This window comes from Gopherus flavomarginatus, chromosome 1 (genome assembly GCF_025201925.1).
Source record: "Gopherus flavomarginatus isolate rGopFla2 chromosome 1, rGopFla2.mat.asm, whole genome shotgun sequence".
In the NCBI taxonomy this organism is placed as follows: Eukaryota; Metazoa; Chordata; order Testudines; family Testudinidae; genus Gopherus; species Gopherus flavomarginatus.
The window spans coordinates 247,812,353-247,838,405 of NC_066617.1; the positions used below are offsets into that span (position 1 = coordinate 247,812,353).

Consider the following 26,053-nt stretch of genomic DNA (forward strand, 5'->3'; position numbering starts at 1 on the left):
GATTTACATACTACCTGCCATTTTGTACACAGTATTGAGACTTTGGTCCCCCCATGTCCACTCCACCAAAGATTCCAGCTTTTCCCATTGTTCAGTTTTCCAATAAGTACCTCTGCACTTCCCCCATGCTGCCTGTAAAGGTGTGGGTTATCCCCCCATTCCCGCTTGTGGTCCAGTGCAGCACTGCAAGTATGCCCCACCTTCATTTCCCCAGGTTGGGGTAGCAGTAGGTTCACGTTACCAGCTTAAGGGGATTGGGGTGGGGTAGGGGGCAGCTGCTGGTTCCAGCTTGTCTCTTAAAGGGAGAGTACACTCTTTCACACTGCTCTTACACATGGCGGAAGCTCCCCATGAAATTTGCATTTTCTATCCAGCCACAATGCCTGCAAAAAACTCAACTTGGGGCGGGGGGAAGCTGGTGCTCTGCGACCACTACTTATTATGCTGACTGGTATTGTCTCATTGTTACCTTGTAGCCATTTATTGTATCCACCTGTTGCCTCTAGCATTATACTTAGGCCTGGCCTACACTTCGATTTTAGGTCGAATTTAGCAGTGTTACCTCAATTTAAGCCTGGACCCATCCACACGATGAAGCCCTTTTTTTTCAAATTAAAGGGCTCTTTAAATCAATTTCTTTACTCCACCTCTGAGAATGGATTAGCGCTGAAACTGGCCTTGCTGGGTCGAATTTGGGGTAGTGTGGACGCAATTTGACGGTATTGGCCTCCGGGAGCTATCTCAGAGTGCTTCATTGTGACTGCTCTGGACAGCGCTCTCAACTCAGATGCATCGGCCAGGTAGACAGAAAATGGCCCAAAAACTTTTGAATTTCATTTCCTGTTTGGCCAGCATGGCGAGCTGATCAGCACAGGTGACCATGCAGAGCTCATGTAGAGCTCATCAGTATGATGTGCACATTGCTAGGGCACATTGCCCGGCCTGTACTTTGTGAGAAGTCTATGTCCATGCCTATGTCCTCCTCACTCTTGTCACTGCGCTGCCATCGCCTCCTCGCCTGATTTTGCTTTTGCAGCTTCTGGTTCTGCGCTGAAAAAAGGCGTGAAACAATTGTCTGCCATTGCTCTGATGGAGGGAGGGGCGACTGATGACATGGCTTACAGGGAATTAAAATCAACAAAAGGGGTGTCTTTGCATCAAGGAGAAACACAAACAACTGTCACACAGAATGGCCCCCTCAAGGATTGAACTCGAAACCCTGGGTTTAGCAGGCCGTTGATTTCACAAAACAAATCGGATCAATTTCTTGTTTTGATCCACTCCATCTATCTTTTACATCTTAGGCTGGCAGCAGACAGTGCAGTACGACTGCAACCCATCATCATCTCCTGGCTGCTTGCCAGAAGACGGTGCAGTACGACTGCTAGCCATCATCATCTCCTGCGTGCTCGGCAGAAGATGCTGCATTACAATTGCTAGCCAGAAGACGGTGCAGTACAACTGCTAGCCATCGTCATCTCCTAGATGCTTGGCAGAAGATGGGAATGACCTGGTTGAGTCACTCCCATGTCAGCCCAGGCGCCCCTAACCAATCTCACTAAGGTCGGTTAAAAGAGCACCCAGGAATATGACGACGATGGCTACCAATTGTAATGCACCGTCTGCTGCCAAAAGGCAATGAGCTGCTGCTGTGTAGCAATGCAGTCCCATGTCTGCCAGCACCTAGGAGACATACGGTGATGGTGAGCTGAGCGGGTTCCATGCTTGCCGTGGTATGGCATCTGCTCAGGTAACCCGGGAAAAAAGGCAAGAAATGATTGTCTGCCGTTGCTTTCAAGGAGGAAGAGATTGGGGTGGGTCTGATGACGTACCCAGAACCACTCACAACACTGTTTTTGCCCCATCAGGCATTGGGATCTCAACCCAGAATTCCAGTGGGCTGTGGAGACTGCGGGAACTGTGGGATAGCTACTCACAGCTACCCACAGTGCAATGCTCTGGAAGTTGACACTAGCCTCGATACTGTGGACGCAGTCCGTCGATTTAATGCACTTAGAGCATTTTGTGTGGGGACACGCACAATTGAATGTATAAAAACAATTTATAAAAAACCGACTTCTATAAATTCGACCTAATTTCGTAGTGTAGACATATCCTCAGAGTGAAATTCTGGCCGCACTGAAGTCAATGGCAAAACTCTCAGTGACTTCAGTAGGGCCAGGATTTCCCACTTAGACTTAAGCTCTTTGGGACAGGAATTAATTTTTGTTGCATGTTTGTACAGATGCCATTCTCAACATCAATAATCAAGAGAAATAATTAATAATAAAGAAGAAATGGAGCTGCTGCATTTCTGGTAGAATTTTTGGCCTTAGAGTGAAAACTGAGCTGATATAGCTGGATCCAAGTGATGGCTATGGGACTTTGTGCTGCAGCTGTGCCAAGTTGCAGAGGGTCTACATTGGTTCCCAAATGTTTTAGTAAGGCATCCAAACACCTGCATTTTGTCTTTTTCTTATCACCAATCCAGGATCCAAATTTTTTTGGGGGGGGAAATAATAGGCCATTGTCTCCTCCATCATCACCTCCTCACCCTGCCGAGGGGCTACTAACCATCCTCAGCAGCATCCTCTACCCTGGCACCACAACCCTACTCTGGAGAGGTGCAGAGGGAAGGCCCTCAGGTGTCGGGGGCTGCTATTTGCAGAGTTTTCCGTGCACTCACCCCACAGTGATGACTCCTTTCTTGCAGGGCTGGGCCTAACTCCCTGCTCTGGGAGTTGCAACCTGGCACACAAGGTCACAGCATCTCTCTGTCATGATGGAGGGGCGACTGGGACATATTTGAGTGAGTGGCATTGCAACCTGCCCATTTGGTGTCAGTGATACTCAGGTTTGATCTATGCCATCTCTTGCAGCACTATTCAGTATGGTCTGACCGCTCCTCTGTCATGACAGAGGAGCAGCCAGGCCAAACCTGAGTGGCACTGTGACCCTGTGTAATAGGTCACAACACCCAAAGGGGGCTTGCTAGGCTCAGTCCTGTGGGACAGAAACCACTTGTGCTGTGTAAGTGCTGGGCAGGCTAACTCTCCAACCCCCTCGGGCCTCTCCTCCACACCGATCCCATGATCCATTTACATCCTTTCCACGATGCAGCCCATCCTTTAGGAAACATTGGCTTAGATTTTTTTGATGGATTAGAAGTTGCTACATTTAAAAAAAATAATTTAGACAGAATTTTGGAGAAAGAATATGGCTAAAAAATGGCAGGACCCAGTAGAATCCAGACACCAGATATGTGTTATTCATATGCTATTAGGCTGGATACATCAAGGTCTGTTTTACTAGTGGTGGAGTGGTGGCTACACTTGTAGACTGAGGCCTGGGGTGAAAAAAAATGGCAGGTTCTGGCAGAATTCAGGTATGTCAGATCTGTGTTATTGTGTCATTGTTGCACCAGACCACACTTGGCTCAGGATACACCAGGGTCTGTAATTTTTTGGTATAGATGGAGCAGCTGGCTGTGTTCTGTATTTAGATATTGGAATTTGGGGCCTGAGTGCAAAAATTGGCAAGATCCAGCATGATCTGTGTTTGGGGTCTGGGTTTTGTGCTGTGGTGCTGCAATGTGCAAAAATGCAAGATCTTAAGTGCAACAGAAGTGGCTGGACTTGTTCTCTCTTTATTTGTTCTGAATATCTTCTCTGTGTAGGCAGTACAGGAATATTTTGATACATACAAGTGACTTGATGTGTTCTTTATGTAGGAAGTGGAAGTATTGGGGCTTGGTACTGGTTTTTTGCAACACTGTTATATTGGGAATTTTTTTGTGGCAGCTGTATTCTCTATGTAGCTAGTAGAATTTGGGGGCTCAAGTGCCAAGATTAGCAGGATCAGGGTTTTTGCAGCATGCCAGTGCTAAAATGTGCCAGATGTCAAGATTTTTTTTTGGTGCAATCTAACTAGCCGAGTATCCTTTTTCTTCAGGCAGAACTTGGGGAGCTGGGTGCAAAAATCAGTAAGATCCAGTAAGACTGGTGGAGATCCAGATTTTACCTCTTTCTAAAAAGCATCTGCTTGAAGCAACAGCATAAAAGGTGCGTAAAATTTGTATATACCCAAACATTTTCCCCCGTGCAATTGGAGGGGTTGTGTAGTTTGATATGTGGCCAAAATATAGCGAAAGGATCCAAACTGTTGGATTTGTGAAGTACCCCCTCCCCCGCACCCTACCCTGGTATTCAACAATTCTGTACAAAGGAGAAATGTCTTAAACATCCAATCACAAGTAACCCTGATTACAAGCCTACTGCGAGCTTGATGAAGTCCAGAAAATCCATCACTGACTGATGCTTTCCCTGTGTAAAATCGGATTTTTGTATTTTGCTAATCCCTGGTTACAATCTGTGTCCTGCTCTTTGTGATCCACCCTGCAATCAGAATCCAGCCTGCCCAGATGCAACCTGGGACATTAAAAAAATTCTTGAAGTTGGAAAACCGTAATTTATTAGCCTCAATCTTAGGGAAGGGACGTGATTTCTGTGCACGAACTTTTTGATCCCTCCTAGGATTCTGCTGTTTCCTTAGGTTGAGGAGTGCAAGGTGCCTTCCACAGGAAAGCGGAGACGTGAAAGTGGCCCAGAACTGACACCCTGGAGCACTCACTGCCTACTTTGGATTGTTTTCTTTCTCTCGGGATCAGGGCAAGTTTCTAGGAGATGCTCCCATACATCCTCTGGATCTTTTTCTTGGCAGTTTTGAAAGCAAGAGGGGAGCTGCCATTCATTGCAGAAAACAATGCAGCTATGATGGTGAACTGGTAAGGAAACATGTTTTTGTTCTTTAATGGGAAGCAGCTTGCTTTCCCCAGGGGGCTCTTTGCTCTTAGGGTAACGACTGTGATTATTTCTACATGCGTATCCTGGATGCTGATTCTTTTGGCTTATTTAGCAACTGTTTTATGTATATTGAAGGGGTTGGGAATGATTAGAACTTGCAGGGAAGTGGAGCATAACTTTGCTTTGTGGTTGCCTTGTACTATGCAGAACAAGGTTGTCTTTGCTTTGGGATTGTTTGAAGAGTAAACAGTAAGCCCAACTGGGCTCAGAGTGGGTCCCACCTTCCACAGAACTGTTTGTTTGTTTAATTTTGAACAGAGAGCTTTAAGAACCTTCATTCCTTAATCCTATCAACCTTTGTGATTGTGTGTGTGTGCGGGGGAGCGGATGGTGCACATGATAAAGTGTGCTAAATATCCCTTCCAAGGATAGCCCAGGTTACCAATCTGGTTTACACCTTCTCCTCAGGGTCTCAAATTAGACCTAAGAGCCTGTCATTTTTAGCCAGTGATAGGAGGTGCCAGGTCCTCACAATAAATATGTCTCAGTGCTTTACTAGTGTTAATTTCTGCCAGAGCATTGTTCAAAACTGCATTCTAAAATCCCGCTGTGAATGAAGCCATGGGGAGAGCGGATGGCTTTGTTTAAAGACAGGATATTTTTGGTTCCAATCATAGGAGCCCTTAGACTCAACTTCATTAATTGTCTCAAGACAAGTATATTATATAACCTGTTAAAGCCTCTGTGCTGCGGAACCCATGTAACTGTCAGGGCTGGTCTGGCTTCACCCTCCCAGGTATTCCCCATCCCCACCCCCATCAGAGCATAGGGCTGCCCTGACATAGAAGCCTTAAGCAGAAGGAGAGGGGCTAAGGGGGGCCTCACGTGGGTGGCTGGGCTGGGATTAAAGCTTCTTTGCCTCTCTAATGCTGCCACATCTGGCGCCTCCACTTCCAGTTACGGAGGAAATGGGAATCCTTGGGGTTAGCACCTCCTCTCTGGCCACGTGGTACCCAGGACACGCTACAAAGCCCAGCAACAGCTGCCACCTTCCCTCTTCCCCCCTCCCCCAAATGGCTTCATCAAGCAAATCACTATAAACCTAGGATTGGTACAGATCTAATGGGTGGCTAGTGTTTGCCTCCTGGAGCTGCTCCCCCAGCAGGGAAATAAGCCAGCCATAGTGCTGCGATTTCAGCAAATACAGCAGGACCTCAGAGTGATGAACACTCTGGGAACAGAGGTTGTTCATAGCTCTGAAATATGTGCTGTTTGTAACTGAATAAAACCTTATAGTTGTTCTTTCAAAAGTTTACAAAAGTTTGCAGCTGAACATTGACCTAATACAGCTTTGAAACTTTACTCTGCAGAAGAAAAAGGTTGCTTTCTTAATATTTTTAGTAGTTTATGTTTAACGCAGTACTGTACTGTATTTGCTTTTTTTGTTTTTGGCCTCTGCTACTGCCTGATGGCATACTTCTGGTTCCAATGAGGTGTGTGGTTGACTGGTCACTTTGTTGCTCTGGTGTTCGTAACTCTGAAGTGCTACTGTACAGTTGCCAAGACTTGATATGTGTTTCCCTAGTGCCCCCACCAAATAGCCAGAAGCCTGTATACATCTCCCCACTGCACCTCCTTTTCCTGTTAGCAACTGTGTGGTGGAAAGATGCATTCTACCACACCTGTACTGGTACTGATGTTTTCAGTTCCTACAGTCTGTCCCATCAGATGATACTGGTTAAGTCGTGAACCATCTTCTGCAACCACCACAGATGTAGCGGTGCTATTAGTCCAGACATAGACCACTTCAGAATTGGGGTAAGCATCTGTTAATGGAAATAAAGATGACAGGTTAAAACAGAGATTAATTTCCTAGTGGACTCTTAAATCATATAGTTTTGGAAAGAGGAGGGGGAAGAAGAGAGGAGTGACAGCAGTTAAGAGAAACAAATAGATATGATATAACTATGTTCCCATATGTCCGGCTCACAAAGTATTAGGTCGAAGCCTTCTGACATAACAGATGTGTGGGATGGTTTGTAAAAGCCTGGCACAGTGGAGTTACAAATATAATCCTTTAGGGCCATTTGATTTGGGAGAGCTTTTGACTGGAAAAGTGAAATGTGCACGGAGTGGTGTGGGGGTGTACTGGCTGGTGTATATGCCTGGCTGAAGTTGGTGAGAGTGTGTGCACATGGGGGGCAGGGGAGGGAGGCTGATGTGTCTGCGTGTGTGGAGAGGGTTGAATTGTGTGTGTGCACGTGTGTGTTTGATATGAGTTCTCTCTACCTAATATTTTTTACCTGGAGGTCCCAGGAATCAAAGGCAGTGGCAAAGTTGCCAGATTACATGAGTTTATTGTGAGTCTCACAATATTTAGCATTTTTTAATTCAAGGCCCAGCACCTGGATCATGTTACTATATGAGAACTTCAGCTTTCACAGTTAAAAAAAAAGTTTCAAGCCCTTGTGGCTGCAAAGGAAAGCTTGAAAACAACAGCCCTATAGTCTTATAAAGCAGGAGGCAAATTAAAAGAAAAAGCTGTGGTTTTTAAGAAAATCTCATTGTTTTAGGGTTGCCTGTCTTATGATTTTTGAATGTTTAAGGGCGGCAACGGGGTTGCAAGGAACAAGAGACTGTTTTACCAAATCCTCTGGAAAAACTAATGCATCAATTTCCTTGCAAAAAGAGTGCAAAATGCAGGTGTGACAGACATGGAAATGCTTTGTAATAATGTAAGAATATTTATATGTAAACTAATTATTAATATACATTTATACTGGGGGTAGTGGAATGTTTATTTTATTCTCACATTCCCTGGGGTCCGTGCAGAGTTGCAGCACAATAACTTCTCAGATTTAAGAACATCCAAGCACACACTTGAAAGATAACAGAGGAAACTGGTGGTGTTAGCTTCAAGGATTCTGTATCCCATCTTCAACAAGTTGTAAGCCTTGTTTTTCTAAAGCTGGTAGCCTGTCCTCGAAAGCAGGGACTCAGAGAAGGACTTAAGGATCATGAGCATGAGCTCTCAGAGCAATAGTGTGGCAAAAAGGGGAATATCAAATAGAAGGAGGGAAGGGATCTTGACTCGTACACAGCATTTGTGAGACTGCTACTGGAATACTGTATCCCATTCCGGGGTCCACACTGTCATAAACAGATAGCTAAGGGTTAATGTCTCTTTCACCTGAAGCACCTGACCAGAGGACCAATCAGGAAACCGGATTTTTTCAACTTTGGGTGGAGGGATTTGTGTGTCTGAGTCTTTGTGTCTGCCTGCCTGCTTTCTCTGAGCTTTGGAGAAGTAGTTCTACTTTCTAATCTTCTGTTTCTAAGGGTAAGGACAAAGAGATCAGATAGTAAGTTATATGGTTTCTTTTCTTTGGTATTTGCATGAATATAAGTGCTGGAGTGCTTTGATTTGTATTCTTTTTGAATAAGGCTGTTTATTCAATATTCTTTTAAGCAATTGACCCTGTATTGTATCATCTTAATACAGAGAGACATTTGGATGTATTTTTCTTTCTTTTTATATAAAGCTTTCTTTTAAGACCTGTTGGAGTTTTTTTTTACTTCAGGGAAATTGAGTCTGTACTCACCAGGGAATTGGTGGGAGGAAGAAGTCAAGGGGAGATCTGTGTGTTGGATTGCTAGCCTGATTTTGCATTCCCTCTGGGGGAATAGGAAAGTACTTTTTGTTTTCAGGATTGGGAACAGAGAGGGGGAGTCTCTCTGTGTAGTTTCACAGAGCTTGTGTCTGTGTATCTCTCCAGGAGCACCTGGAGGGGGGGAAGGGAAAAAGGATTATTTCCCTTTGTTGTGAGACTCAAGGGATTTGGGTCTTGGGGTCCCCAGGGAAGGTTTTTCAGAGGGACCAGAGTGCCCCAAAACACTCTAATTTTTTGGGTGGTGGCAGCAGGTACCAAGTCCAGGCTGGTGGCTAAGCTTGGAGGTTTTCATGCTAACCCCCATATTTTGGACGCTAAGGTCCAAATCTGGGACTAGGTTATTACATGGTGGCAGTGGGTGGGATATAGACAGAATCCAGAAGCCAGTAGGAATATTATATTTTTCTTTTCTCTGCTAAGGGCTTTTTAGCAGAGAGAAACAGTTGGTTTTAAAAGGGAACCAGAGAGAATTTTTTTTTCTGCTCTCTCTGGCAGTTTGTGGCTTGCATGTTAAGCGAGAAGCCATTAAGAGACTGTGAGGGTCTTTTGTCATGCAATAGCCCTCCCATTAGGAGGCAAGTACCAGCACTTATATGCATGCAAATAAAGTGGTTTTTCTGGTTTCCCTTCATTGAACATTAGCTAGAGAGAGAAAAGGAAAAAAGCACTGTTGCTAGGCAGACTCCAGGAGGGAACAGAGCCTGCAGTTCAGAAGATAAACACCGGAGGGCCCCCCAACACAAGAAAACAGGAACCATGACTTCTAAGGCAAAAATTGAGGCCGAAGAACAAATCAAAGAAGCTGAACACAGGCGACAACTGGAAATAAAACAAAAAGAGATGGAGATGAAAGAAAGAGAAGAACAGATCAAAGAGGCAGCCTACCAAAGAGAACAGGCAGCCTACCAAAGAGAACAGGCAGCCAAAGAGGCAGCCAAGGAGGCAGCACACAAAAGAAAACTAGAAGAAGAAGAGGTGGCCTACCGAAGGAAACAAGCAGAAGAAGAGTTGGCCCACCGCCGAGAAATGGAAAAGCACCAAAAAGAAATGGAAAAACAACAAAAAGAGAATGAAGAGAAGGAAAAACAGAGAAAACATGAACTGGAGTTGGCAAAAGCTGGGCTGCCTGTGCCAGCCAACCCTAACAACCCGGCGCCCATTATTGCTCCACAGCACAGGAAATTTCCCACCTACAAGGCAGGTGATGACACCGAGGCCTTCTTGGAAAATTTTGAAAGAGCCTGTCTTGGGTACAGCATTCCCGAAGACCAGTACATGGTAGAATTGAGGTCACAGCTCAGTGGACCTTTAGCAGAGGTGGCAGCTGAAATGCCTAAGCTGCAAATGAATGACTATAAACTTTTTCAAACCAAGGCCAGATACCGAATGGGGATAACCCCAGATCATGCCCGTCGGCGCTTCAGAACCCAAAAGTGGAAACCAGAGGTGTCATTTCCCAAACACGCCTACTACATTGCAAAAAACTATGAGGCCTGGATAACAGGAAACAACATTCAAACCTTGGAAGAACTGAACCTCCTCATACAAATGGAGCAGTTCTTGGATGGTGTTCCTGAAGACATCACACGGTACATACAAGATGGAAATCCCAAAGATATCGCTGAGGCGGGGGAAATTGGAGCCAAATGGATGGAACTGGCAGAAAGCAAGAAAGCTACTGTCAAGTGGAACGATTACCCCAGGGGGCACACAGACCATAAACCCTACAACCGAGGACAGCCAAAGACCCCACATACCACCCAAGTAAAGCCACAGACACCCTACCCTTCCACCTCACCAGTCTCCAGTAACTCACTTCGGCCCAGTGACCCATCAGATGGAAGATGCTTTAAGTGTAATGAACTGGGACATATCAAGGCCAACTGTCCCAAGAACACCATGCGAGTGCAATTCATTACACCACCATCACACCAAAGATCCCCAGGCCCGGATGCCTCTCAAATACCTTTGGAGCGAAGGGAAAATTTGAGAGTGGGCGGAAAGAAGGTTACTGCGTGGAGAGACACGGGGGCACAAGTGTCAGCTATCCACCAATCCTTCGTTGACCCCAAATTCATCAACCCAAAGGCCAAAGTTACAATTTACCCCTTCATGTCACAAGCTGTAGACTTGCCTACAGCTCAACTGCCTGTCCAGTACAAAGGCTGGTCAGGAATGTGGACTTTTGCAGTCTATGACAATTATCCTATCCCCATGCTACTGGGGGAAGACTTGGCCAACCAGGTGAGGCGGGCCAAGAGAGTGGGAATGGTTACACGTAGCCAAACCAGGCAAGCTTCCAGACCCATTCCTGATCCTGAGCCGTCCACAGAGGCCCCGTCTGTGTTACCAGAGACCCAGACAGAGGTAGTGGACCCGGATTCCATGCCTACCACTGAAACAGCCACAGCATCTCCAGTCCCAGGCCCGGAACTGGAACAGCAACCAGCACCAGCAAGTGCAACCACATCTTCAAACTCAAAGCCAGAGGGCGCCAGCGAGCCAGAACTGGCAGAAGCAACAGACAGCCATACCCAAAAGGCTCAGCCAGAGCCTAAAATACCCTCAGGTGAACCAGCGGAGAGCGGTTCACCAGCAACGGAAACAACCCCATCACCTACATCGCTTCCAGAGGGACCAAGCCCAAGTCCACAGTCTGAGGAAGAACTGGTGACCCCAGCCTCAAGGGAACAGTTCCAGGCTGAGCAGGAAGCGGATGACAGCCTTCAGAAAGCTTGGGCGGCGGCACGGAGCACCCCACCGCCTCTCAGCTCTTCTAATCGATCCCGGTTTGTTATAGACCAAGGACTTTTATACAAGAAAATTCTTTCTGGTGGACACCGGGAAGAATGGCAGCCGCAAAAACAGTTGGTGGTTCCAACTAAGTACCGGGGGAAGCTCTTAAGCTTAGCCCATGATCATCCCAGTGGCCATGCTGGGGTGAACAGAACCAAGGACCGGTTGGGGAAGTCCTTCCACTGGGAAGGGATGGGCAAGGACGTTGCCAAGTATGTCCGGTCTTGTGAGGTATGCCAAAAAGTGGGAAAGCCTCAAGACCAGGTCAAGGCCCCTCTCCAGCCACTCCCCATAATTGAGGTCCCATTTCAGCGAGTAGCTGTGGATATTCTGGGCCCTTTCCCAAAAAAGACGCCCAGAGGAAAGCAGTACGTACTGACTTTAGTGGACTTTGCTACCCGATGGCCAGAAGCAGTAGCTCTAGGCAACACCAGGGCTAACACTGTGTGCCTGGCCCTAACAGACATCTTTGCCAGGGTAGGTTGGCCCTCTGACATCCTTACAGATTCAGGGTCTAATTTCCTGGCAGGGACCATGGAAAAACTGTGGGGAACTCATGGGGTGAATCACTTGGTTGCCACCCCGTACCACCATCAAACCAATGGCCTGGTTGAAAGGTTCAATGGAACTTTGGGGGCCATGATACGAAAATTCATCAACGAATTCTCCAATACTTGGGACCTAGTGTTGCAGCAGTTGCTGTTTGCCTACAGGGCTGTACCACATCCCAGTTTAGGGTTTTCACCATTTGAACTTGTGTATGGTCACGAGGTTAAGGGGCCATTACAGTTGGTGAAGCAGCAATGGGAGGGGTTTACGCCTTCTCCAGGAACTAACATTCTGGACTTTGTAAGCAACCTACAAAGCACCCTCCGACACTCTTTAGCCCTTGCTAGAGAGAACCTAAAGGATGCTCAAGAAGAGCAAAAGGCCTGGTATGACAGACATGCCAGAGATCGGTCCTTCAAGGTAGGAGACCAGGTTATGGTCTTGAAGGCGCAACAGGCCCATAAGATGGAAGCATCATGGGAAGGGCCATTCACGGTCCAAGAGCGCCTGGGAGCTGTAAACTACCTCATAGCATTTCCCAATTCCTCACTAAAGCCTAAAGTGTACCATGTTAATTCTCTCAAGCCTTTCTATTCCAGAGACTTACAGGTTTGTCAGTTTACAGTCCAGGAAGATGATGCTGAGTGGCCTGACGGTGTCTACTACGACGGGAAAAAAGACGGTGGCGTGGAAGAGGTGAACCTCTCAACCACCCTGGAACGTCTGCAGCGGCAACAAATCAAGGAGCTGTGCACTAGCTTCGCCCCATTGTTCTCAGCCACCCCAGGACGGACTGAACGGGCATACCACTCCATTGATACAGGTAATGCTCACCCAATCAGAACCCCACCCTACCGGGTGTCTCCTCATGCCCAAGCTGCTATAGAACGGGAGATCCAGAACATGCTACAGATGGGTGTAATCCGCCCATCTACCAGTGCATGGGCATCTCCAGTGGTTCTGGTACCCAAACCAGATGGGGAAATACGCTTTTGCGTGGACTACCGTAAGCTAAATGCTGTAACTCGTCCGGACAACTATCCAATGCCACGCACTGATGAGCTATTGGAAAAGTTGGGACGTGCCCAGTTCATCTCTACAATAGACTTAACCAAGGGGTACTGGCAAGTACCGCTAGATGAACCTGCCAAGGAGAGGTCAGCATTCGTCACCCATGCGGGGGTGTATGAATTCAATGTCCTTCCTTTCGGCCTTTGAAATGCACCCGCCACCTTCCAGAGGCTGGTAGATGGTCTACTAGCTGGACTGGGAGAATTTGCAGTTGCCTACCTCGATGATGTGGCCATTTTTTCGGACTCCTGGCCCGAACACCTACTACACCTGGAAAAGGTCTTTGAGCGCATCAGGCAGGCAGGACTAACTGTTAAGGCCAAAAAGTGTCAAATAGGCCAAAACAGAGTGACTTACCTGGGGCACCAGGTGGGTCGAGGAACCATAAACCCCCTACAGGCCAAGGTGGATGCTATCCAAAAGTGGCCTGTCCCACGGTCCAAGAAGCAGGTCCAATCCTTCTTAGGCTTGGCCGGATACTACAGGCGATTTGTACCACACTACAGCCAAATCGCTGCCCCATTGACCGACCTGACCAAAAAGACCCAGCCAAATGCAGTTAAGTGGACTGATGAGTGTCAAAAGGCCTTTACCCAACTTAAGGCAAAGCTCATGTCTGACCCTGTGCTCAGGGCCCCGGATTTTGACAAGCCATTCCTAGTAACCACAGATGCATCTGAGCGTGGTATAGGAGCAGTGCTCATGCAGGAAGCAACAGATCACAACTTCCATCCTGTCGTGTTTCTCAGCAAGAAACTGTCTGAGAGGGAAAGTCACTGGTCAGTCAGTGAAAAGGAATGCTATGCCATTGTGTACGCCCTGGAAAAGCTACGCCCATATGTTTGGGGACGGTGGTTCCAACTACAAACTGACCATGCTGCACTAAAGTGGCTTCATACTGCCAAGGGGAACAACAAGAAACTTCTTCGTTGGAGTTTAGCTCTCCAAGATTTTGATTTTGAAATTCAACACATCACAGGAGCTTCTAACAAAGTTGCTGATGCACTCTCCCGTGAGAGTTTCCCAGAATTCAGTAGTTAAAAAGTGTTCTTAAAATGTAGAAGTCTGTTAGTTATATACTTAGGAGTATATGTAAAGGTGTATGTGTTGTATTAATCTGTTTATTTTCAAGTTCTAGAAGGAAATCGCCGCCAGTGAGCTTCCCCACTGTCTGCAATTTGGGGGGCGTGTCATAAACAGATAGCTAAGGGTTAATGTCTCTTTCACCTGAAGCACCTGACCAGAGGACCAATCAGGAAACCGGATTTTTTCAACTTTGGGTGGAGGGATTTGTGTGTCTGAGTCTTTGTGTCTGCCTGCCTGCTTTCTCTGAGCTTTGGAGAAGTAGTTCTACTTTCTAATCTTCTGTTTCTAAGGGTAAGGACAAAGAGATCAGATAGTAAGTTATATGGTTTCTTTTCTTTGGTATTTGCATGAATATAAGTGCTGGAGTGCTTTGATTTGTATTCTTTTTGAATAAGGCTGTTTATTCAATATTCTTTTAAGCAATTGACCCTGTATTGTATCATCTTAATACAGAGAGACATTTGGATGTATTTTTCTTTCTTTTTATATAAAGCTTTCTTTTAAGACCTGTTGGAGTTTTTTTTTACTTCAGGGAAATTGAGTCTGTACTCACCAGGGAATTGGTGGGAGGAAGAAGTCAAGGGGAGATCTGTGTGTTGGATTGCTAGCCTGATTTTGCATTCCCTCTGGGGGAATAGGAAAGTACTTTTTGTTTTCAGGATTGGGAACAGAGAGGGGGAGTCTCTCTGTGTAGTTTCACAGAGCTTGTGTCTGTGTATCTCTCCAGGAGCACCTGGAGGGGGGGAAGGGAAAAAGGATTATTTCCCTTTGTTGTGAGACTCAAGGGATTTGGGTCTTGGGGTCCCCAGGGAAGGTTTTTCAGAGGGACCAGAGTGCCCCAAAACACTCTAATTTTTTGGGTGGTGGCAGCAGGTACCAGGTCCAGGCTGGTGGCTAAGCTTGGAGGTTTTCATGCTAACCCCCATATTTTGGACGCTAAGGTCCAAATCTGGGACTAGGTTATTACACACACTTCAAGAATATGGGCTAGGAGCTTGTTCTATCCACTCCACACATCTCACTGGTATGGCAGTGCTTCCAGGAATGGTTCACCCTACTCCCCTTTAGAGGGAAGCAGTGTAGCCTAGTAGACAGAGCACTGAACTGGGACTGAGGAGATCTTGGTTCTATTTCCAGATCTGTCACTGGCCTGTGGGGTGACCTTATGCAAGTCACTTCACCTCACTCAGTTTCCCCATCTGCAGGATGGGGATAAAAATAGTGGCCTCCTATGTGAAGTGCCTGGAGATTCAGTGATGGAAAAAGTGCTATATAAGAGCTAGCTGGTTTTCTTCTTATTATTATTAAGGTTGTGGAAATACTAAAGAGAGCTCAAAGAAGGGCCACAAGAATGGTCCAAGGCCTAGAAAATAAGGCTTCTGATGTGAGGCTTAAGGAGCTCAACTTATTGAAGAGAAAGTAGAAACGTGTCTTGATCACTGTATGCACAGGTATTCACACATGGAAAATGATCTGAGAGTGGGGGATTTTCAACTTTGCTGAGAAGGCCTAACAAGAGTACAGCTGGAAGTTAAAGTTAGACAAATTCAACCTTGAAATAACACACGATTTCCCAATGGTGAGGGTAATTAAATATTGCAATAGCTTTCCAGGGGAGGGACGGGACTCATCATCATTTGGAGTCTTTAAGACATGACATATTTCATAACACATACTTTCATCTGGCTTCTGGACGAAGTTCTGCAGCCTCTGTCAGTGGGAGGCAGTGGGGGAGATCAGGGTGGGGGATCATGGTGTTCCTTTGTGGCCTTGGAGGCTGTGGTTCTATAAATTCCCCCTTTCTTCATGGAGCATGAGGAGAACAGGAATGCCAATATAACCCTTGATATGCTCAGAACACTTTCAGCTTTGCACTAAGGCAATGCTATAACCAAATCTCACGTTTCAGGGCTTCAAGGGCCAGGAAGGAATTTTTTTTCCCCAGTGCACAACTGGCCAGATGTGTTCTGGTTTTATTTGGGTTTTATTTTCCACCTTCCTCTGAAGCATCAGAGATTGGCCATAGCTGGAGACAGGAAACCAGACAGGGCAGATGAGTGCTCTGAGGTGAGAATCCTCCTTCCTAGATGCCTGGCTCACATGACTTGCTCACGATCAAACTCATCATCAGATTTGGGTCAGAAAGAAATTTTCCCACAGGTCATATTGGCAGGGACCTTGAGGCATTTTGCCTTCCTCTGCAGCATGGGACATGGTTCACCTGCTGGGATAATCTAGACATCTCTCACCTAATCAATTCTCTACCATTGCAGGAGCCTTGGGCATTGGTAACATCTCGGACACTCCTGTTCTCTGTATCTGGCACATAACAGTTTAGTCTAAATTCTGAACTTAATATAGGGTATCTGGGTGAAATGGAATGATATAAAACAAGTCATACCAAGTGATCTAGTGGTGGCCTTAAATTCTATTAAACTATGAAATCAAAAAGGACACTGAAGAGTTAAAAAACATTCTCAGAAGAAGAAAGGGGGTCAGTTGTTAAAAGCTTCTCAACTGACTCAGGTTAGGGTGACCAGGTGTCCAGTTTTCAACTGGAACACCTGGTCAAAAAGGGATCCTGGCGGCTCTGGTCAGCACTGCCGACCAGGCCGTTACAAGTCCACTTGGCGGTGCTGCAGGGCTAAAGCAGGCTAGTCCCTACCTGTCCTAGCTCCATGCTGCACCCTGGAAGTGGCCAGCAGTTCCGGCTCCTAGGCTGGGAACCGTGGCCAATGGGAGCTGCGGGGGCAGTGCCTGTGGGTGAGAATAGCAATTCACGCAGAGCTGCCTGACATGCCCCTGCTTAGGAGCTGGACCAGCTGCTGGCAGCTTCTGGGCCACAGCATGATCCGTAGTGCCAGGACAGGCAGGAAGCTGCCTTAGCTCCCCTGCTGCACGACTGACCGGGACATTGGAGGCAAGCTTGTGCCCAAACCCTGAGCCCCAACCCCCTGCCCCAGCCCTGAGCCCCCCCCAACCCAGAGCCCCCCCTACACCCCAAACCAACCTGAGTCTGCACCTCCAGATGGAGTCCTCATCCTCCCTACACCCCAACTCCCTGCCTCAACCCCCAGCCCCCTCCCACACTCCGAACCCCTCATCCCCAGCCCCACTCTAGAGCCCAACCCCCAAGCCAGAGTCCTCACACCCTCCTGGACCTCAACCCATGCCCCAGCCTGGAGTCTCCTCCCGCATTCTAAACCCCTCATTTCTGGCCCCACCCCAGAGCTCGCGCCTCCAGTTAGAACCCCCTCCTGCACCACAACCCCCTGCCCCAGCCCAGTGAAAGTGAGTGAGGGTGGGGGAGAGTGAGCCACTGAGGAAAGGGAAATATAGTGAGCAGGGGGTAGGGTCTTTGGGAAGGGGCAGGGTGGGGGGCATGACCTCAGGGTAGGAGTGGGGCTATGGTGTTCGGTTTTGTGGGATTAGAAAGTTGGCAGCCCTAACTCAGATAGAGCCTCTGTGGAGGGAGTCTGAAGGAGCTGGCAACTCTTAGAGAAAGGCAGGCCTGCTACAGACTACTTCAGTATTATTTTAAAATCTATTTTCTCTGAAATGCTTTTTGTTTCAATAAATAACACTTTGCTTTAAGATGGCTGTCTGATCACTGGTTACCACTGTCATTGCTCCTGGAAGGAACAGAATTGTCAGGCCTGCTGAGGTAATCACTGGATGTACATCAGACTGCAGCTTGGGCCAGCTGTGAGAGTGGAGGAATCAGATGTTTCCATCCTGACAGAAGTGATGCCTCCAGGCCTGGGACCTGAGTGGGGCAGGGGTAAGGTTGCTAACCCTCCAGGATTGTCCTGGAGTCTCCAGGAAATAAAGATTGCTCTTTAATTAAAGAATGTGTCATGTGATGAAGCCTCCAGGTATACAGGGTCCACCTGATGAGCCCAGAGGTGCTGTGATAGCAGATCAGCAAACTGTCAGGGAACTGTGACAGCAGATCAGCAAAAATTGTATGCAGAAGTCTTGTGTTCTTAAATACAGATGGCTGCTCTTCAGTGCAAAGCAGCAAAGAAGAAGCTGCAGTGTGCTGGAGGCTTTCCAGGCTCTTAACAGCTTTGTTAAGATATTGCCACCAAACTGAATAAAGGTTTGGGCGATTTCCTGACCTCCAGAGAAATCACTCCCTCTATAAATACTGCTAAATCATCCCTGTTATGGATGATTTCACCTGGGAGCTTACAAAAAGTATATGAAGATCAATCTTTTCTTTTCTTTTTACTTTTGCAATGCCCCAAACTAATTGAAGTGTCAGGGCTTGCTTTTTTTTTTTTTTTTTTTAGTATGAAGGCCTAGGGTAATTTATCTCACTACCTCCTTCCTACAAGATTTCTATTCTCTTCCTCCACTTCAGTTTACCCATTGTGTTCTATGCTATCAACACACTTCATATTAGTTTTCAGGAAAAACAAAATACAAACCAAAAGTGAAATCCTTGCAAGCTGCATGGAAACTTTTTAAAGATGCCATAATAGAGGCTCAACTTAAATGGATACCCTGAATTAAAAAAAACAGAGAAAACCAAAGAAGTGCCACCAAAGTAAACAAAGTAAAAGAAGTAGTGAGAGGTAAAAAAGGTATCCTTTAAAAAGCAGAAGTTAAATCTTAGTGACAAAAATAGAAATGAGCATAAACTCTGGCAAGTGAAGTGTAAAAATATAATTAGGAAGGCCAAAAAAGAATTTGAAGAACAGCTAGCCAAAGACTCACAAAGTAACAGCGAACATTTTTTTTTAGTACATCAGAAGCAGGAAGCCTGCTAAACAGCCAGTGGGGCCACTGGACAACTGAGATGCTAAAGAAGCACTCCAGGAAAATAAAGCCATTGTGGAGAAACTACATGAATTCTTTATATCCGTCTTCAGAGCTGAGGATGTGAAGAAGATTCCCAAACCTGAGCTATTATTTTTACATGACAAATCTGAGGAACTGTCCCAGATTGAGGTATTATTAGAAGAAGTTTTAGAACAAATTGATAAATGAAACAGTAATAAATCACCAAGACCAGATGGTATTCACCCAAGAGTTCTGAAGGAACTAAAATCTGAAATTGCAGAACTACTAACGATAGTTTGTAACCTACCATTTAAATCAGCTTCTGTACCAGATGACTGGAGGATAACTAATGCGATGCCAATTTTTAAAAAAGGGCTTCAGTGGTGATCCCGGCAATTACAGGTCAGTAAGCCTGACTTCAGTACTAGGCAAACTCATTGAAACTATAGTAAAGAACAGAATTGTCAGACATATAGATTAGCATAATTTGTTGGGGAAGAGTCAACATGTTTTTTGTAAAGGGAAATCATGCCTCATCAATCTACTAGAATTTTTTGAGAGGTCTACAAGCCTGTGGATAAGGATGATCCAGTGGATATAGTATACTTAGATTTTCTGAAGGCCTTTGACAAGGTTCCTCACCAAAGACTCTTAAGTAAAGTAAGTTGTCATGGGATAAGAGGGAAGGTCCTCTCCTGGATTGGTAACTAGTTAAAAGATAGGAAACAAAGGGTAGGAATAAATGGTCAGTTTTCAGAATGGAGAGAGGTAAATAGTGGTGTCCCCCAGGGGTCCGTACTAGGACCAATATTATTCAACATATTCATTAACAATCTGGAAAAAGGGGTAAATGGTGAGGTGGCAAAATTTGCAGATGATACAAAGCTACTCAAGATAGTTAAGTCCAAAGCAGACTGTGAAGAGCTACAAAGGGATCTCACAAAACTGAGTGACTGGGCAACAAAATGGCAGATGAAATTCAATGCTGATAAATGCAAAGTAATGGACATTGAAAAACATAATCCCAACTATACATACAAAATGATGGGGTCTAAATTAGCTGTTGCTACTCAAGAGAGATCTTGGAGTCATTGTGGATAGTTCTCTGACAACATCCACTCAATGTGCAGAGGCAGTCAAAAAAGCAAATGGAATGTTGGGAATCATTAAGAAAGGCATAGATAATAAGACAGAAAATATCATATTGCCTCTATATAAATCCATGATATACCTACATCTTGAATACTGTGTGCAAATGTGGTTGCTCCATCTCAGAAAAGAAATACTGGAATTAGAAAAGGTACAGAAAAAGGCAACAAAAATTATTAGGGGTATGGAACAGCTTTCATATGAGAAGAGATTAATAAAATGGGAATTTTTCAGCTTGGAAAAGAGACAACTAAGGGGGGATATGATAGAGGTCTATAAAATCATTACTAGTATGGAGGAAGTAAATAAGGAAGTGTGATTTACTCCATCTCACAACACAAGTATTAGGTGTCACCAAAAGAAATTAATAGGCAGCAGAATTAAAACACACAAAAGGAAGTATTTCTTCACACAATGCACAGTCTACCTGTGGAACTCTTTGCCAAAGGATGTTGTGAAGGCCAAGACTATCACAGGGTTCAAAAAATAATTAAATAAATTCAGGAGCATCGGTCCATCAATGTCTATTAGCCAGGATGGGCAGGGATGGTGTCCCTAGCCTCTGTTTGCCAGAAGCTGAGAATGGGCAACAGGGGATGGATCACTTGATGATTACCTGTTCTGTTCATTCCCTCTAGGGCACCTGGCACAGGCCACTGTCAGAAGACAGAATACTGGGCTGGATGGACCTTTGGTCTGACCCAGTATGCCGTTCTTTTGTTCTTATGTAGATGAAGTGTCTGCTTGAATCTGTGAGCAGTCTATAAGAAATAGATCTGAGATGTGTGAAATGCCCCATGCATCCCAATGGGGCCTCAACACTGTTGATGATATCACTTCTGATAATTTTAGCAGACACATCCAGTTAATAAATGCTTGTCCCACAGGCACAGATTGCCTCCCACTCTTTCGTAGGTGCCAAAAGATCCAATTACCCCCCGCCCAACTGGCATAACCTCTGGCCTCCTCCTTAACAATTTATGCAATGCAATTATGCGGTGTCAGATTGAAAATTGCTGGTGTGGGGATAGCTTAGAATAAAATCAATGGAATATCAAGATAAGGCAGGTGATAATATACTGATTCTCATAATGAATTCCACAACAATCTGTTTTTTCTATTTAAAATAAGGTTCCATAAGGTTTCCAATCTGCCCTGCCAGAGTGCCACAGAACTTAAACCCATCTTGTGTGTGGTTATGAGAAAGCCTTCCTATTTGAGAGATAAATGATCTATCTTGGTCCAGCCTCTTCCATGCTTTCTCCTCCGCCCTCCCCAGGAAAATGGGGCAGAGTTGAGTATCATAGAATCATAGAATTTCAGGGTTGGAAGGGACCTCAGGAGATCCAACCCCCTGCTCAAAGCGCACCAATCCCCATCTAAATCATCCCAGCCAGGGCTGTGTCAAGCCTGACTTTAAAAACCTCTAAGGAAGCAGATTCCACCACCTTCTTAGGTAACCCATTCCAGTGCTTCACCACCCTCCCACTGAAAAAGTTTTTCCTAATATCCAAGCTAAACCTCCCCCACTGCAACTTGAGACCATTACTCCTTGTTCTATCATCTGCTGCCACTGAGAACAGTCTAGATCCATCCTCCTTGAAACCCCTTTCAGGTAGTTGAAAGCAGCTATCAAATCCTCCCTCAGTAAGGTGGACAAATTTTGTTAAACTACTGTCTGGTGAAGTGAAGTGAAAGAGAGACTGGGAAACTTGAGGGATGTGCGTGTGTATCTGCAGACAAAATGTGGCACGTATGATGGTCCAAAATGTATCTAATTTCATTCAAAGCAGATTCTGATTCAAGGCCAATAAACCATTTGGGAAATTTTCTTTCTCTCAGAACTCAAATGATTAATTTGCTATTCTTTAGCAGAATACTTCTGATTTCCTAAAGGAGAAAAGCCGGGTTGAATCCTCCTCCCTCCTCCTCTAAGCATACACTACTAACAAAAAAGAAATAAGGTGGCGTTTGGGACAATAATATAAAAATATAGAAGTGTTTGAAACTATTAAAAGCTTCAAAAATGAGTGTGTGCTAACTGATGGATGCTTCCAGTGAGCATTTTATACAAGACTAGAGAATACTGTGACTTATTATCTACCAAAACAATGAAATGAAATAATTTCAGCTGGTAGCTCCCGGCCAATGAGCCATGCCATAGTTTTTCAAAACTAACAAACACTCCAAGAAATTAAAAAACAATGGAGTTCCCCTCTCTCATTTTTTGTTTCTTAATGTGGATGGCAAGAGTCTTATACAAGGCCAAACACATTCATTTCTGTGAGTGGAAGGGAGCACCCACAGCCTGGGGAAGGGAGGACAGTGTTTCTAACTCTCATGGGTTTTTCTGTGTGTGACAGGAGGTTGGCTGGGGCTGGAGCCTGTCTGGCAATGACACAAGAAGCTCCAACCCTCTTGTGAATTTCAGTTCATCCCCCACACCTCCTTTGGTGGACTGCCTGCCCCGCTTGCCCGCTTCCTGGGATAGAGCAGCCAATCACAGCTGCTCCAGGAAGCAGGCAGAGCTCTCTCCCCATCCCCACACCATTTTCACTGAGGTAATGGAGGAGGAGGAGGCTAAAAAGCCCAGCAGCTTAGGGTGACTCCACTCCCCCCTGCAACACTTGGCCTGGGACAGGGCATGGAGAGGGAGAATGAAGAGCACTGAGAGCTGCCCCCCCTCCAGCCTAGAAGAGGGACAGGGGACGCTGCTGGGACATTTCTCCCCAGCCTGGGAGAGGGAGTTGAAGAGCCCAGGGGGAGCAGAGGTGAGACAGGGGCAGAACTGATGTGGGGGCAGAACTGATCGGGTGCTGGACAGATGTAGGTGTGGGAGGATGGGCAGAACTGATGTGGGGGCAGAACTGATGGAGGGGCTGGGGGGACAAGTTTGATTTGGAGGTATGGGGGGAGGGAGAATTATTTGCTGGGCAAGGGGTGGACAGATGTGAAAGTGGAAGCGCCTTCAGAATGGACCAAATTCGCCTTCCCCAGTGCATCTGTGTGTGATGGCAACACTAATGGTCACAAACAAACACTGGGGAGGGGCAGGAGGAAGTTCAAAAATCAAACAGACCCAAAACCCCACTATAATCTTTTTTAAAAGTCTTATGATTTTTTGGGGGGTCAATCTCATGATTTGGAGGGTCTGACTCAAGATATTTGGACGTCTGGGGTTTATGAACACTGCTATAAGAAAGTGTCTGTAACAAGGCAAAGCACTAGCCTGAAAAAACTTAAAAGGATCCTTGGATCCTTGCCTGTCACATATGGAATATGTATATAAGGAAGTGGAAGCTCAGACCCGAAGCTCAAGTGTGTGCTGTTTTTCCTGGCTAGTGCAGGCAAGAGAAAAGCCTTTGGCACAGGAGCCAGTGTTAGTGGAGGTGCTTTATTTTACTTATGTCTTTCGTGGTCATACGAATAAATTGTGTCCTGAGGCGAGGCCTTAAAAGGACATAGGTGTAGTATTTGCTTCCTCTCCCATGCTGGTGAAACAGCTCAGCAGTTTACAATGCCAGCTCCCCAGCATGTTCCTTGGAGCCACTCTCTATGTACTCTCAGGACTGGGATTTGCTGGTGGGGTTGTCTGCTTGCCAGAGTATTGTCCCTCCTATTCAACTGTTAATGACTGAGTGATATTCTAATCCAGTCAGTCTTATCTATCCACTTCTCCCTACCACCTACTCCCAACCTCATCTGACTGAGGGGAAATTGCTGGAAAGGAAGTCCATGAGAGCATGACTCCTGCCAGAGCCATGCTGTTATAGAAGGTGGGAAAGAGAAAACAGGCAGCAGTGCAAAGACACAGGGTATCCCTGGCCAACAGTGGCTCTCCTAAGTCAATGGGCTGAACCACCCATGTTTGCTGGCTATGGATAGGTATTCTCAACAGTGCAGTCACTTGGAAAATACAGCACTCAAGTCCATACTTTTAGAGTTCCATGGCCCCTGCACTTAAAATACCCAGATGAGGATGATTTAGGCCAAACCTGCAAGTCAGTGGGAGTTTTGTGTGTGTGGATTATTTCCAGGATCTGACCTTAAATCACCACCCAATTAAAAATAATAACCACCTGTATGGCTCATCCATGACAGTTATATTTTATACCCAAGTGATAAGATAAAAACAATTTAAGAAGAATTTTGCATAATTTAAAGCAGGGGTCAGCAACCTCTGGAATGCGGCTCGCCTGGGTAAGCACCCTCGTGGGCTGGGCCAGTTTGTTTACATGCCATGTCAGCAGGTTCGGCCAATTGCAGCTCCCACTGGCCGTGGTTCACCATCCCAGGCCAAAGTGGGTTGCGGGAAGCTGTGGCCAGCACACCCTCGGCCTGCGGGAGCCACGATCGACCGAACCTTCTGACACGGCAGGTAAACAAATCAGTCTGGCCTGCCAGGATGCTTATCCTGGTGAGCCGGGTGCCAGAGGTTGCTGACCCCTGATTTATAGAAAGCTAAAGATCTATTGGATCCAGTAGCTGCTGCATTGCTAAATGCTACAAATTCTAATGTATGGTATAAAATATCCCACATTTGGCTTTAAATTTAGTAAAAAAATTACTCTCAAACCACTAATAACTGGTTGAAGAAATAAATAAAGATGTTCCATAGAAATTACCTTCACTCTTCCATTTTGTTTGTTTTGTCTGTTCAGGCTACATTCTCATACTCTGTTTATCACTATGGTATATTGATCACACCATGGTACCATTAGAGCACTTAATCTTGGAAGTGCTGCTAATCCCTATCAGAAGTAGTCTACTGTAGAGATCCCAGGGCCATTAACTGGTAAAGATGAGCATAAATTATCAGATTACACAGATGGGATTCTTTTAATGATAAAGGATTTTCTCTCTCATGCAATCCAAAATATTTTGATATCTTTTTCTGGTAAGATTTGGGGATATAATTTTAAAGGTTGAAATATTTGCTTTATGGAATTGGGCTTCATTTTATTTTAAAATATGGAATCTGAACTGTACAAACCAAAAATATGTTTCACTTGACATAAATTAAACATGGAGTTAAGGAATTTTGTTAAGGCCAATCTATAAATGAGAGAGCCACGAGATCGATTTAACAGAGCTTCCGAACCTTACTCTTCTTGGTCAATTTGTACTTTAATGTGATAATGACACTCCGGTTAATTGATCTGTTTTTTGTGTTGCTTATGCAGGTCTCCTGACTTTTTTACAAGAGATTGATTTCCAGGTTTATTGTCTTTTGAAGACTTCTGTACCAAATATTTTTGTTTGCATAAAAAGATGCTGTTACTAACTGATGAAAACTCAGCCTAGTCTCCAGGAATGAAACCGTGCTCTTTCTGGTTTGTGCATCAACATTACTTATAAATAAGGAAACTGTACTTGGTAGTGCTTGTGCAACTGAGGGCAAAATTTAGCTCTGCAATTGGAACTTTTACTTAAAAATGTTGTTGATCATATGTGAGCCAGAATACAATCCAGCTCACACATCAGTAAGTGCTAAAAGGAGAAAGAAAAGTAGTAACAATGTAGTTTTGTATAAAAATTAAAGCAATGTGGTACTGAATACGAACAGAGCAGGTCTGTTGGAGAGAAGCTGCATTGGTTCATACCGTCAGTTTTCAAGGTAGAACTGTAATTTAACTAGTGTGAAAAAAAATTGTATCCACATATCTATGGAATGATCACCTAAAATGAATATTTGTAAACAGTATGCTGATTTACAAAACAGGATCTTCACATTGACTCTAGTGGGAATTATAGATTCACAATGAGATTTTAGGGGTTTGAAATTATTTAAATTCAGATTGATCATTTGGCCTTTAAACTAGCATAGAGTTTGGATAAATAATTTAAATTGAGCATGGTGATTTGCATAGCGAAGTGACATGCAGGGGAAAAACTAGGGACTAAAAAGTGGAAAAAGCCCATCGTGAGACATTTCTCGATGGTGTGATGTAAGCTGTGTAGGATGCTGAAGCCAGGGCAAGCTCTACTGTTTTCGCCGCCCCAAGCAGCTTGCCGAATTGCTGCCACAGAGGGCGGGGGCAGTCCATGTGCCGTTAGGGCAGCTCGTGCGTTTCTGCGGCGGCAATTCAGCAGCAGCTTCTGTCTTCAGCCAGCTGAACAGGACAGGTGAACATAGAAACT

The 26,053-nt window shown here is 45.4% G+C and overlaps 1 protein-coding gene across 4 annotated transcripts in view; it reads right to left on the bottom strand.

The window, feature by feature from the left end:
- Positions 1-26,053, bottom strand: part of GABRA5 (gamma-aminobutyric acid type A receptor subunit alpha5) — a 106,307-nt gene that overhangs the window by 13,601 nt on the left and 66,653 nt on the right. For 3 of the 4 annotated variants that reach the window (XM_050932120.1, XM_050932130.1, XM_050932139.1), the window contains exon 7: positions 6,485-6,628. The exons of the other annotated variant lie outside the window; for it this stretch is intronic. In XM_050932120.1, coding sequence (XP_050788077.1) covers positions 6,485-6,628 — 144 coding nt within the window. The remainder of the gene's footprint in view (positions 1-6,484; positions 6,629-26,053) is intronic. 4 annotated transcript variants of the gene reach the window in all.